Source organism: Vanacampus margaritifer, chromosome 20 (genome assembly GCF_051991255.1).
Source record: "Vanacampus margaritifer isolate UIUO_Vmar chromosome 20, RoL_Vmar_1.0, whole genome shotgun sequence".
Classification (NCBI taxonomy): Eukaryota; Metazoa; Chordata; class Actinopteri; order Syngnathiformes; family Syngnathidae; genus Vanacampus; species Vanacampus margaritifer.
The window spans coordinates 17,810,990-17,826,212 of NC_135451.1; the positions used below are offsets into that span (position 1 = coordinate 17,810,990).

General features: G+C 44.3%; 2 protein-coding genes across 5 annotated transcripts in view; both read left to right on the forward strand.

Annotated features, from left to right (window-relative positions):
• LOC144040208 (cadherin-18) overlaps positions 1-10,890 on the forward strand; it is a 142,764-nt gene extending 131,874 nt beyond the window's left edge. For all 3 annotated transcript variants that reach the window (XM_077554196.1, XM_077554197.1, XM_077554195.1), the window contains 2 exons: positions 6,908-7,159; positions 10,119-10,890. In XM_077554196.1, coding sequence (XP_077410322.1) covers positions 6,908-7,159; positions 10,119-10,636 — 770 coding nt within the window. In that variant the 3' untranslated portion in view covers positions 10,637-10,890. The remainder of the gene's footprint in view (positions 1-6,907; positions 7,160-10,118) is intronic.
• A 3,200-nt stretch (positions 10,891-14,090) lies between these two features.
• LOC144040399 (serine/threonine-protein kinase H1-like) overlaps positions 14,091-15,223 on the forward strand; it is a 76,243-nt gene continuing 75,110 nt past the window's right edge. For both annotated transcript variants that reach the window (XM_077554557.1, XM_077554558.1), the window contains exon 1: positions 14,091-14,786. The gene's annotated coding sequence lies outside the window, so the exon portion shown is untranslated. The remainder of the gene's footprint in view (positions 14,787-15,223) is intronic.

Sequence of the window (15,223 nt, forward strand, 5' to 3'; positions counted from 1 at the left end):
TCTCTCTCGCGCACGGCGAGCCGCTTCCTTGACGTCTTTTATGTGGCGGAGCAGCAACGGCGGCCGCGAACTGGCAGGCCTTAATCAAGAAAAAAATATAGCGAAAAGCCTCTGTTGTTGTACGAGTAAAAAAACAACAAATCCCTCGCAGTCATTCACACCGCTAAATCTCTCATGACCTCCTTTCTGCTTCGTGAGACTCGGACGAGGTGTTGGGAGTTTTTTTTTTTCCTGCCGCTTGTTTGTGCGACCGTCAGCGGGATTATGCGGACGGACGGACGGACGGACCAACGGGGTGAATTCAATGCATTTAGAAAAACAAAGCGTCCATCGTTACAAGCGATGCTTTTCCATCTCTCACTTTGTAACATTGAAACTTCAAGTTACAACATGCAAAGAATTGCGTGTTGATGTCTTGCAGAATAATAAGACGGGGAGACAAATTTCCTTTGCATTTGAGCAAAGTCGGCGATTTTTTCTCCCTTTAGTTCATTTGAGTCACTTTAGCCAAGTTGACTTTTAAGAGGAGCCATTAGCGACGGCGTCAGTCGCGCTTTAAATGTCAACGTTGCGCTGACGAATCGTCGCCGAGCTCGGGTCAAACGCTGGCGGCGAATCGGCCGTCGTTAAAGCCGAGCGCTCGGTGACTAACGAGAGCACGTGGCAAAAAGTTAAAGTGGAAAAACATTCTGGAAAAGGTAAAGGGAGATGCGCCGATTCAGCTCCTTTGCTTAAGTCCAAAAGCACAATAAAAAGTTGATGTATTTCTTTTGACTGCAATTCAATACAATATTCGTTTTTGACTCTTGAAAAATGAGTCCGAATGTTGTCAAATGGCTTCCATTCTCGGCTTTTTGTCTTTTCTGAAAATGGCCGCCGCCGATGACGTCGGATTCCAAAAGCATTTGGACTTTGTTCCTGCCCCTCCCTTCAAACTTTGTTCTCTTTTGCAACAAGGCGACGAAAGGGGGGAGATGATCTTTGAATAGCCCCGCCCCCGCCTCCCCGCCCCCGCCTCCCCTCCCCCGCCCCCGCTGCATAAAGAGATCAATTGATTTGTGGAACTCTCCCTTTCCGCCGCGCATACTAAGCGGCCGTGTCACATTGCGGCGGCTCGGCGAGCTTGCACGCGCCGACCGTCGAGGCCGTTGATGCGTTGGACGTTTAATTAGCCTTCGTGTCATTCTCACTTGCGGGGGGCAAAAAAGTTTGAACGTGTCCGATTGGCTCGGTGTTGGAAAATGAAGTCCAAAACATTATTTATTCGTAACTTTTAAGATGTATTATTATGTCTGCGGTTTATGGATTGTGTTTGGCATTTCTTCCCTTATGATGCCACGAGGTATTGACTTGTGAATGCACAAATAAGATTATGGGCAAATATGCTAAGTTTGTAGCATTTAGCAAATAAGTACGTGTTAACGTATTTGCCAGTACCTTTGAATGTATTTAAATACATTTGAAGGTACTCAACAGTCCAAAATGTTTCCCGCTTCCGGATCGTTCCGATATGACAGCATCTTGTGGCATCTTAGTGTTTCTGAAAGAGCACAAAAACGGAATGAGTATGTTTTTTTTGGGTGTAACTTTGTGACTAGGTAACCACAAATGTGCTGAGGTACTGCTTTCCTATTTGCCATTTCAACTCGTTTTTCAACTCTGATACATAAATACATTTTTAAAGTATATTCAAAGTGGTTAACTTGTTGATTATTGCCAAGCTATACTTAAAAAAATGACACATTGTCTATATAAAGTTTGCTAGCTTAATGCCAACACTATAGCCCCAAAAGCTAACAATTAGCATCTGTGTGACGTGACGCTGATAATAAGCACTAAAGGAACCGATGTTTGAGCATAAAAAGTGCAGGAACACGTTGGCAAGCATCATAAGGTATATATTCTTTATCCTCTCATTTGTCCATGTTATACTGCCCCAAGTGACAGACACATACACACACACACACACAAAAGGAGCAGCACAACATCCATAGCATTGAAGTAAAAAAATGTAGCCAAAACGGATCAATTCTTTATTTTCTATTATGTCATTACTGTATTGTTGAATAAAACAAAGCTATTGTTTTATCAAAAACATGACTTTTATTTGAGCTGAAACAAGTCATGTCTCATTTCTGCTATTTTGATACTTTTCAGTGGGGAAATTTGATTTGAGTTAAGAGTATTTCGAATTTTTGTCTGTCGGGAAAAACTTGAGATTGGGCGAGCCGCGTAAATGGCGATTGACAAAAAAAGGCCTTTGCCCAAACGCGTCTTTGCAAAGGACAGAGCTGTTATGTGATTAGTCTGCGGCGAGCCAATGCGATATTTTTATCCTGCCAACTCAAGCGTCCCCCCACAGCGGAGGCCGTCGTGCTTTAATGTCCGCTTCAGCACATCCTGGAAGGAAAAAAAGAAAAGTGCTCTGTCCGTCCACTTCACTGAGCTCTCTCCCAGGCAAACGTGTCCCGGGACTTCATTTTTCATTCTTCTCCGGCCAGGGAGATCGTCCGCTCGCTCGCACACCTCAACCCCCTCGCAGCTACTTTCACAGCTTTTTTTCCTCTTGTTTTATTATTTTATTTTTTTCATACCTTGCCGTGCGTAGAGTGTCGCTCGGACATGGACGTGCTCTTATAGTCCCGTGAAAAGCGTGTATAGCCATTACATGACTGCACATGTGAATGTCCCTCTTTGCCTCGGTGTGCTGATAAAAATAACAGTAGTTGGAATGTTTTAGTATTCTCTTTTTAACAAATATCTCCATTGGCTGCCAGATGGGTCCATTTACGGACGGATGGATGGGTGGACGGGTGGAGGGAGGGATGGACGGATGGATGGATGGATGATGGATGGAGGGGCAGATGGATGGATGGACGGACGGATGGATAAATGGAGGGATGGATGGATGATGGACGGACGGACGGATGGAGGTAGGGATGGACGGATGGATGGAGGGGCAGATGGATGGATGGACGGACGGATGGGCGGAGGGATGGATGGATAAATGGACAGATGGATGATGGATGGAGGGGCAGATGGATGGATGGACAGACGGACGGATGGATAAATGGAGGGATGGATGGATGATGGACGGATGGAGGGAGGGATGGACGGATGGAGGCGCAGATGGATGGATGGACGGACGGATGGGCGGAGGGATGGATGGATAGACGGACAGATGGATGGATAAATGGAGGGATGGATGGATGATGGACGGACGGATGGAGGGATGGACAGATGGGCGGAGGGATGGATGGATAAATGGAGGGATGGATGGATGGACGGACGGACAGATGGATAAATGAAGGGATGATGGATGGACGGACAGACGGATGTAAGAAGTGTTCTGATTAGTAAGTAGCCATACACAGTACATCAGGGGTGTCAAACTTAGGGCCTGTGGGCCAAAAGTGGCCCGCCGGGGTCCAATCTGACCCGTGACGACAGAACACAAACTGCAAATGAACTGCTGTTGCTAATTTTGTCCACTGGAGAGCGCTATGACGACCACTTATATGAGTTTGACATTCCTGACATACATTTCTGTTTATATGATGTTTTCTGCCTCGTAAGCAGACAAATGTGGTTTTCAGTGGACAAGAATTATTATTATTATTTTTTTTTTAATGCATTCGTATGATATTTTGTAGCTAGTAGTTAGTTGCCATGCGTGCTTTTCAGTGTGCTGCCGATGTTCCCTTCAAATAGTAATTGGACGTACGTGGACAGCAAATCTGCTGCTGCTCGGCCGGTAATGATGATGCTGTAGTCGTGCTTGAAAACGCACAGCGGGCCGCCAAGTGCGATGTTGGCGCGCTGAAAACCTTTAACGAGCTTTTCCAGTCGCTCTTAGGAACACACTCCGCCTCCTGGATGATGATTACCTGCGTCTCACGCGCGCGCGCACATCGCACGCACGACGGGTCCCAACCCTGCCGGTGGCCGTCACGCGGCGCCGTCCAGCAACAGGCACGCGGCTCTCGCCGGGCCCACCTGCGCCTCGCGTCTTCTCGTCGGTGTGCGTTTGCGGTTTGTGGCGAGACGCACTCAGAAAAACACGCAGCAGCCGTCGCTTAAGAGGACGGCGAGGACAAAAGGGACGGGAAGATTAGCGGGTCCACTCGACAGCTTGCATCGGCAAAGTCGCATATTTGAATCGTGCTCAAGTGTTTATTTGCTCATTGGAAATGTTCTGCATGGCTAGAAATTAGACACACTCGAACAATTTTGCTCGTCAACTTTAGTAATGTCATGAAAGCCGAGTTGCAGTTGATGAATCAATCAGTGATATTTTCAGCACTGTCGCAGTTTCACGTGAAGGCAGATTTCCAAATAAATCAATAATTACAAGGAGAAATACTTACTCGTTGCAAAAGATCAAGTAAAAAAAAAAATGATGAATGCAATTGCTCCTCTGGAGAGTTACAACAGAAAGGGAATTGAATACGAGAAATAATCCACAGTCCAAAAATTGTCAGCAGCTTTTGTCACATTTTGAAATTGAAATAAAGAGATGATTCAAAATAATAAAAACAGTCCCAAAAAAAGAAGACAAGAGTTGCACTATAACGCTGGAGCTTCAGGTCGTTCAGGTCGTTCTTATTAGACAAGGTCAAATGGTGTAACTCAATGAAGCTCCTCCCCTCAATTCAACATAGTTCATTGGCAACAAGATGCCACAAAATGGCAACGAGTCCTCCGACAATAACCTTCACATTTGACCATGCACCAAAATACCAGCAAGCGTTACATATTTTCGTTTAGCGACCTCTGTCGGCCATGTTTAACTCTTTGACTGCCAGACGTTTTCAGAAAAAGGGATGCCGTGGGTGCCAGCCGATTTAAGGATTTTGACTGATCTTTCAAAATCCACAGAAAATGATGTGTTTGGACTATGGAAACACACGTACTACCAAATGAAAGATTGGACTCTCATCTTTCAGCAGAAAAAAAAAGTTTGTTTCTACCTTATTCTGTTTTTCAGTAATCAACAACAGAAAATGGTTAGTTTCACCTTTGTTTTGAAACAAACGTCTTTTAACGTCTTTGGCACTCCTCCATAGGATTTTACTAAACGTTATTTAACGTTTTTGGCAGTCAAAGAGTTAATAGTGGAAAAATACGGAGACTCCAATCCGGATCATCTGCTCGAAAAACTCTTAACGTCTATTTTACTGAGCTAACTCGGTGTTTATTTTCAGTGTTGGCGCGCATGTCGATTCGCCGTCACGGACTTATGGTTGGGGTCAGGATGAGGTTTTCTGTGAGGTCGTACAGACCACGTTACGTCTTTACATCGGACACTAATGAAAACATGCAGTCATTAGATCAACACTCGTCTTCCGACCAGACGGACCGGGTTCAAGGCTGACTTTTTGCGCTATTCAACATGGTCACTCAACGAAAATATGTAACACTTGGTGGTAATCAGGCATATTTTCAAAACGACCTTTGTGGTCGCATTCAATGGAGGAGGACGGACTCCAACAAGCCGAGTCAGGAAATGTGCGACGTACAACTACCAAAAAAATCCACAGTCAGAAAAAAAGAATGAATCCACGATTTGTATTGATGTGCTTTGCCACACATCCAAGCGCACCCGGTCGGTCCTGCATGCAAGTCTCATTAGCATGCAGGCACTCTCACATCCTGCCCCCCCACCCCCCTTCATCTCCTTCAACAGCCGCCCGCCAACCCGCCTGCGTGCCGATTGGCTGATACGGCCGGTCCGACTTCATCACGCTTGAAGTGCATGTTGCGCTTCCCGCTGTCCATCACAGCAATTATTCACAGGAGATTGTCGAGGGAGGCCGCTCTCTCGCGGCACGTGGGAGGCGCCGATGTGCAGCCTTACCGATTATTTGATACCCGTTGGTACGCCTCACAGCAACAACAAAATACCAAAAAAAAATGTAATCTTTGGTGATTTTCTTAAAAATGTATAATTAAGGCAAAAGGAAGTTGAGATGTGCGTAGGTAATAAATAAGTTGAGCCTTTTCCCAATTCCTTTTCATATACGAGCATTCACACGTTATTTGACCTTTTTTGTCATTCCCTGCTCTTCATCCTTTAACTACTCGCACATTTCTCCACTCATTCAAACCATTCCAACTTTTGCATCTTCCCAAAATGTGCGCCTCATGTGCTATTACTTTTCTCATTTCAAACATCCATCATTTTCACAAAATGCCACGTTTTTCATCCAAAATGTCTCCATTCTTTTGCAATAGGATGTTGAACAATTGGAAGTTGAAAATGTTTCGCTCCGTCAATTGACGTTGCGATCGCTTTTCAACATTCCCCGAGTTCCCACGTGGCAGAAATTCCACATTTTTCTGGCAACAAAATTCCCTCCTCATTTCCAAGGATCAAAGTCATTTCCATCGTTTCCGTTCAAAATGGAAAAAACGTGTTCAGCTCGTACAATTGACTCTGACATTCAATCTGATAAGTTTCACCCTTTTTCGTGTCATTATTTTCCACATTCTACACAATTTGTCACAATTTGTCACAATTTGTCACAATTTGTCACCACTCCCTCAGCCCCATCTACCAAAAAGTCCAACATTTTCCCCAATATCATTTCACCTGCAATATCCTTTTTCACTAACATATCGCACGTTCTCACCACTTTGTATCATTTAATATTATTCTAAATGATTGACTACCATTCCTTATCTTTCAACAAACATTCCACCTCATTCAGTGTCATTCCAAATGTTTCTCTATTTTTCCATTCAGCATTTCAGCCTTCGCACGCACGTTGTCCAGAAAAGTCTTCATCTTGTTAAACTGTCTTTATATTTCAATTCTGTCCGTTCCGATCGTTGCCGGTGTTGAAAATAATATATTTTTTTTACCCGCGGCGGCCTTTTGCTCAGCGTCCTTGTTTGTGTGCGGCAGACAGCACGGCGAGCATCGTGGCCCGGCGCCGGCGCTTCAACCAGCTGACGCAGGAGCGCTACGAGCTGGCGGTGGTGGTGCGGGACAGCGGCGAGCCGTCCTTGAGCGGCACCAGCACCCTGACGCTGCACGTGTGCCCGTGCCAGCGCCACGGCAGGGTCCGCATGTGCCAGGGCCAGGCCTTCCTGTCCTCGGCGGGCCTCAGCACCGGAGCGCTCATCGCCATCCTCTTGTGCATCGTCATCCTGCTGGGTGAGTCGGCCGCATTGTGTCATCGAACACGCTTTCAACTTTTTGCGGACCGCGTATTCATTATTTGTAGTTTTTCATACCATAAAATAAACATAAGAAATAATCGACATGGTTAAAAACAAGAGACTAGTTAGTCCCTAGCCTATTTTGGCTCCATCCATCACATGCACAATTGAAATCAATGGAAGGACTCGAAATAATCCACAGTCCAAAGTCAGACCACAGCGCAAACACGTGCAACGCTGTGGAGGCGTCATCGGATTCATGCGGTGGCTCGTCTCGGCCGTTATTAACAACAAGTGCCACCTCGCGCAGTGGAAACACACACTTCAATTTGAAATAATCCACAGTCCAAAAATAGACTGGCCTAGTTCAATCCGCCCTGACAATCCACAAAACTCTAATCCCCGAAATGTTTTGTTTTTGGCTCCCACGGCAACAACTTTCATGGAGCCAGGATGCAAACACCAACTTGTGAACTGGCCGACAAAAAAAAAAGTGTCCCGATGTCCTGCCAAGGAATTTGCAGAGCCGTCCAAAAACATCCGGCGTCAGCTCGTCTCGTGGCCCGCCGGGCCTTCGGGACCGGACGTGATGCAAGACAACGCTCGGTGCCACGCGCTGTCTCGGGCTGTTAGCGCTCCAAGATGAGGCGCCTTCACGATGGACCGAGGGAGGGGGGTGCGGCGGGGGGGACAAAAAAAGAAAAAAACAGGCCCACTCCATTTCGCATCTTCATCACAAGCCAGCGAGCGACTTTGCTGCCAGATTGCGTGTCCAATGTTGAGACAATGAAGCCGCGCTGAAACGTCAGAGGAGCAAAACGACCTCAGCAAGGTCACGTTCAAGCACTCGCAGTCAACATTGCTGCATCATAAACACAAAAGAAAACGCAAACAGACAGATGAGAAATAATCCACAGAGACAACCGGCACTCGCGCAACGCAAACCTCGCACAATACAAACGAACTCTATGACTTGAAATAATCCAGAGTTTAAAGCATTTCACTCATGTCCATCCTGTAATTAACTCATTGACCGGCAGCCATTTTGACTGAAGCAACCCCCTTCGCTCCGGGCTGTTTGACTGATTTTGCAAGGCCCACAGAATATTCTGTTCTGTTGCTATAAAAACATGGAAGCTAACAAAAGAGAGATGAGAGTCTCTTCTTTCATCAAGAAAAAAAATATTATTTTTTATCGGTTTCCATTTTGCAGCAGTTAGCATTAAAATTGAGCTAAGTTTCATCATTATTGACAAATCTGTTGCAACATGGCTGATCTCTGTCTGCTGCCCGTTTTTTTTTTTTTTGCTTCAAGTGTTTTTTTCAGGTCAGAGGCTGCATCAACATCTTCTGTGTGCTCTAGCATAAAGACAACATGAAAAAATATATATATATAAATATGTTTTTGGGACCATGGCAATATTTAAAATAAAACGTTTGTGGCGACCCCACAGAAAGAATTGACCAGTCGATTAATTTAAAAAAATTTAAGAAACTCATGAATGTTTTTTTTTTTTTAGTCCCTTAATATTTATAGTAAGAACTTGACTGTTTCCCGTTACTATTTGTTTAACTTACAACAGAGAAGAATTTTCAAGTACAAAAAAAAAATGCATTAACTGATGAAATGGACCTTATGATTTTATTTCCAGTTGATGAAAGCAAGAAAAAAGCAGAAGGAAAGCAGCTTTCTGACCGTTAGCACAAATCTAATATATATATTAAAAATAATAATAATTAAATCCGTATAGATACCGCATTTACAGTAATGAATTTATCGAGATAATTCCAGCCAACTACGACAACTAGAAGTAATAGGCAGTCAAAAAAGCAACAAATGCAATATGATACAATATATCATATCATTAAAGTGATTGTTCTTCTCACCAACGTTCAGAATAGAAAAAGCAAAACTAAATAAAAAACAAAAAATGTTGCATTCCCCGCAATCAAAATGTCACTCGCTGCACGCTCGGCTCGGCGCATCATCGCCACATTTGAATGAAATCTCGTGTTTATCCATTGTCGAGACGCTTCTTATCTGTCATTTACCCCCCAAAAAAAAGAATCTATTCTAAGAGTGGGCTTTTGATTTTGACGAGCTGGATTAGCGTGTGGCGGCGCTGCGCTAATGGAGGGAAATCGGCTCCTTTTCGGATGCTGAAAAAAGACCACGTTCGCGTCAACGGATGATAGCGTTAACGTGTCGGACATCACAAGGAGCACAATAACGTGGATTTAGAAATCGCCTCTCAACACACACGAGAACGCGTCGACAATAACTCGGGGAGGATTTGCACAGTTGGCATTCATGTTACAGAAAGTTTTTGAAAAATGTTGTGATGATGCACCCTCAATCCAAAAGGAATCATTATTTTTGCACCGTTTGCAAAATGTGATACTGTCGCGAGCCACTAGATGGCGCCAAAGTAGTTTCCTGGTGACGGTCATCGCCTCCGCCGCTCGTTCGCTACCATTTTTTTGCGATTGTATACTATGTATGCGCCGTATCACGTTTCCACCACATCAACATTAACAACGGTCAAAGGCGAGCGATTCGCTTTTTCAAGATGGAAATCACAGGTGGCAAAATCCAGGTCCAGAAAGTCAAAACCCTGCCACAGTTTGGCTTCAGACCCTGATGCTAGCTAGCTAGCTAGCTTTCGAGCAGGTAAAAGAGCCATGGAAACTAGCTAGGGAGGGATTTGCCACCTGTGATGGAAATCCAGTCACTATTTCGACGTCTGCTGTGTTCTCTAGCTTGCAACATGCATCACAGATGCATCACAGATGCATCACAGCACATTCAAGCTTAAAGAGGAAGAGCCACAAGGGCTGTGTGACTGTATGAATTCTCCAAATGTAATCATTTTTATTGGTAAATAATGTACAGGATCATGTTGACTAAGCCGCCATCTTTTTTTGTTTCTTGTTTGTATATCCCGGGGCCGCAGCCATCGTGGTTCTGTTTGTGACGCTGAAGCGCAGCAAAAAGGAGCCGCTCATCATCTCGGAGGAGGACATCCGCGAGAACGTGGTCACCTACGACGACGAGGGCGGCGGCGAGGAAGACACGGAGGCCTTCGACATCATCGCCCTGCGCAACCCGGCCGCCGCCGAGGAGCTCAAGTTCCGGCGGGACGTGCGCCCGGAGGCCATGCGGCTGTGCGGCGGAACCCGCGGCCGGCGCAGCCCCTCGCTGCAACTGGACGAGGTGGACGTGCACGCGTTCATCAAGCAGAGACTGGCGGAGGCCAACATGGACGCCAGCGTGCCGCCCTACGACTCGCTGCAGACCTACGCCTACGAGGGCCAGGGTTCGCCCAGCGGCTCCGTCAGTCCTTTGGACTCTCCGGGAGCGGGAGCGGGTTCGGACAAGGACTATGGCTACCTGGACGACTGGGGGCCTCGCTTCCAGAGACTGGCAGAACTGTACGCCGAGGCACACCTGAACATGAGCAAACCCCAGTGAAAAGCTTTTGGAATCTCGAAAAGCAAGTCACGGATCTGTTGTCCGAATGCTGCTTTTTACCTTCTGAACTGAGAATGTGTTTGTTTTTTTGGATCCCGCCTCCTTGGCGTGGAACGACGACGATGGAGGATGAGATTTTCGCAACAACCAACAACACGATGGGGGAAAATGAAAGGGATATTTTCCTTGTGTATATTTTTTATTGCTCAATAAAGTTGCCATATCCACGTGGGTGGATATTACGTGAGAAAGCGCACGCTTGTCTTCTTCCTCTTTTGGATCCCGTCGGGTCGCCTGGCCTGGCCTGGCCTCACCTCGCCTTCCTTCCTTCCTCACGCGGCCTTTTAAACGTCCTGCGTCATCTGGACGCGTTTCGGCTTTCATTAAGGAGGCCTTTTGACAGCATGCGTGTCGCACGTAACGACGCTCCGTAGGGCCGTAGAGGACGCAACGCGGCGGCAAGCTCGCGTCTGACAGAAGCCGGCGTCCCAAACGGCGCTTGGGAGGCCTGAGATGAAAGACTTGAAGATTGTTGGACCGAGTCCCACTTCACAAACATCCGCATGTGTTTATCTCCAACGCTGTAGGATAAAATCCCTTTTTTTTGTTTCCAATCCAAGTCCAAAAATAACCCAAGGTGAACAAGGGTTCATCCAAATGGGCGATATTACAAATGTTTCTGCGTTTATATTTTTATACAATAGTTTCGAAATTTTTTAAGCAAATTTAGTGAAAATGCGCAAAACGAACCTGCGTCTTATTATGCCCGTTTCCATCTGATCTTCTTTTGCGAATAGTGAGCGGGGACTCCGCTGCTCTAGGTGGCGCTATACAGCATAGAGATGTGATCCGCCACTAATTTCAAAGAAGAAGAAGAAGAACAGGAAGCAAGTCATTCTTGATCAACCCGTAGTGTTTCTTTGCTGTTTCCCAGCTCAAATGTTTGCTCGTTTCATTCATTCCAAAAAGATTTCCGTCAGTCTGCCGGTCACTTGGTATGAATTGCGTCATCTTTACAACACATTTCTACTACAACTACTACAACTTTTTTCTTTCTCCGTACCCGTGTCAAATACTGATTTGCTGGCATTCCTTACTATGCGGATGGAATTTCAAAATAATTCATTTTTAAGCACAAGTCAAGTTATTCTGTTAATTGCACTCGCATTTGAAAGTTACGTTGTTTTACGCGTCGAAAGTCAAGCGGTGTAATGAAAGGAAAATGCAGTACGAGGACCTTTCGAGGGACGTCGAAGTGGGAGGAAACAGAAAAGTATTTCCAGACTGTGGCTTCATACGTGTGTAAATGTTCCGTGCAATTAGCCGACTTGATGAGATTGAACCGCGTTTAGTTGCAAGCTTGACTTTGTCGCGAGCAGGCAGACATTTTTGCTCTCGTGTGACGCCAAGATCCGTTTCCTGTTCTCGACATCTCATCGCACTATCCACACAGTTGCGGAGGTCTCAAATGGGAAGCGTTTCTCATTTCCGAAGTCGCACACGTTTTATCTCTGACTCCACAAATGAACGTGAAATTGGATAATTCCCCGAGCATAACGTGTTGACGCGTTTAAAGCAACGGAATACGTACGCCGAGTGTCGAGGAAGCACAAATTGTTTTGACTTTTGGGCTGATTGTGTCTTTGGACCCGGCACAACGTTGATGTTTGGCAAAAAGTCACATTTTGTTGCCGCCTTACAAAAGCTGACGGCAGTCGGGAGGAAAGAGAACGAGCATGCAATGAATATTTTAAATCCTTTTCTCTTCACACGTCCTGCTTTTTGCCTCCTGACTGACTGTGTTTTGTTTTGTTTTTTGCTCACAAAGAACACTGTGGTCGTGCCGTCCGTCCTTTCAAACTGTAGTGTCTCAAAATGATTTGCAATCAATTATTATGCAATTTGAAAAAAAAAAAGGGGGGGGGGGGGACAGGTGCACTAATTAGATCCGTGTTTAAAATGTGGGCCAATTAAAATCTCTGCTAGGATTGTAATGTATCATTTTGACTGTTTTTATTTAAAATAATAAAAGTATATTTTACAGAATGAAGGCGTGATATTACAAGAATAAAATTAAAATATGACTCTCCTCCCTCATTTAACTTTAATGGCATATTAGGACTTTATCTTAGAAAAGTATGACTTTAATCATTAACCGCAGAAAAAATACGCCTTCATTTTCATTACACTGCAACTTTTTTTCCTCGAAAAAAAATAGACATTTGTGATGACAAAAAAAGACAATGTTTTAAGGTCAATATGGCGTTTTGTTGTCATTAAGATTATTTGGGGAGGGACCTACAAAAAAAAAAATCCCCAACCTAAAGGACTCTTGAGCAAAATGTTCTAGATCTTCTTCTTTTTTTAAGCAAACAAAAAATGCATTCTTCTACGATGGCCCTGAAGTGCAAAACGCGAAAACAAAAAAATGAACATGACTGCAAACCCCCCCCCCAAAAAAACAAATAAAAAACACAAAAACAACAAAAAGTAATCGCAAACAAAAAACACAAAATATGAAGCAAAAAAACAAAAATTTATCATAAACACAAATTAAAAAAAATAAAAAAAGTCAAACCCTCATTTTCTCGGGTTGGGAGGGGCTGGTGCTTGGTGAGCAGAATAACCTGGAATTTCATGGAGGAAAACAACGTTGGGCATGTTTTTTGTTGAGGAATTTGCATTTAGAAGCTCCAAAAAGTCGATTTTTCATGTTGCAGCCCTTTTAAAATATAAATGTTTTTGTGTGTTTGTGATCACCTTTTTGTTGTTTTCATTTTTGTGTTTGAGTTTTTTTTAAGGGTGTTTGCAATTGCTTTTTTGTGTTTAATTTTGTTTTTGTGTTTTTGATTTCATTTTGTGTTTTTGATGTCATTTTGTTTGGTTTTGTGTTTTTGTATTTCATTTTGTTTTGTATTTTTGATTTCTTTTTGTATTTCATTTTGTTTGGTTTTGTGTTTTTGTATTTCATTTTGTTTTGTATTTTTGATTTCATTTTGTATTTCATTTTGTTTTGTTTTGAGTTTTTGTATTTCATTTTGTTTTGTATTTTTGATTTCATTTTGTTTGGTTTTGTGTTCCACCGTTTTTGTGGGTTTTGCACATCAAGGTCACCATATTTTTCGAACACGAGCACATAGAAACACGATATCCCGGCGGAGAAGCGAACCCCAGCCTACCTTTATCGCAGACTTGTGACGGAACCATTCTGCCAGTTGGAGCCCGCCATCCGTCCAACTTCTTAACCGCTTAGTCCTGACAAGGGTCGCGGGGGGGCGCTGGACCGTAACCTCGCTGGCTTCGGGCAGGAGGCGGGGTTACACCCTCAACTGGTTGCCAGCCAATCGCAGGGCACACACAGAGCAACAGTCACAATCACACCTGTGGACATTTTGGAGCGTTCGATGAAGCGGCCGCGGATGTCTTTGGAATGTGGGAGGAAAGCCGGAGAAAAGCCACGCAAGCACGGGGAGAACATGCAAACTCCAGCCAGGAAGGCCGAAAGCCCGGACGCCATCTCACGTCCTCGGCACCGGCTGGAGCACATTCTTCTCAATTCTTCAAAACTTCGAACAAGCTCTAAGGCGGTGATCGCCAAGCTGATGCCGGCAGGCAGCAGGTCGCCCCCGAGGACCACACAAGTTGCCCTGATTGGGCCTTTTCTTGAAACACAAACAAAACAAAAACAAAACAGTGATGAGGAATTTTGTAAAAGTGTTCATTTAAAAATGTCTGACAAGCGCATCATACCGGTTGTCGACATTTCGATGTCATTCGGACTCCAGTTGCCATTTTTTGGACTTAATGGTAATGACTTGACTTGGGACTGTTGGTAGCTTAGTGACTTGACAAGTCATCTGGTTTACATGTTTTTTTTGAACGTAGTTTGCCTTTTTGGGGGGAGGAAAGAGAGAACGAAATCCAAATGGGGGATTTGTTTCATTCGTGCCAACCTGGCAACCCAGTCGGCGGCGACAACACCGACAGCGATGGAAGGAGCCCTGAAGATTGTCGAATTCAATTTGGATTCACGGATGAAGCTGGCAAAGAAAAGAAAAGCAAAGAGGATTGTGGCAAGGAAAGATGAAAGATACAACAACTACGACGTCAAACTTCATTCGGAACCACAAAACCTTCAAAGACAATCAAGGTAAGCTAACACGAACACGAACACAAACACACGCGGTTTTGCTAGCAAATTCCAAGATTTGGTTTGGGATCATTTAAAACGTCAACAAAAAAAGGTGACAACATGTGTTTCATCTCTAAAAAGTCCGCTTCACATCGTGTAGCTCACGTCTGAAAGTTATTTTCATGCTACTCATGATGTAGCCTGTGTTTGTTTCAGAATTGCAAAATATTGATTGATGCATTTTTTTCTTCTTCGTTTTAAAATTTGAACAAAAAGTTCCCGGGGTCATTAGCGTGTCTTGAACATTTCAATTAAAAAGCAGAGCCCACTATAGTTTTCTACAGTAAATACATATTTCCAAAATGTCTACATAACAGAAATATTAAACTTTCTCGTACCTTAGTTTAAAAAAAAAAAGTGCAGAGAGTTCCCAGCATCTCTTGTAAAGTTAATGA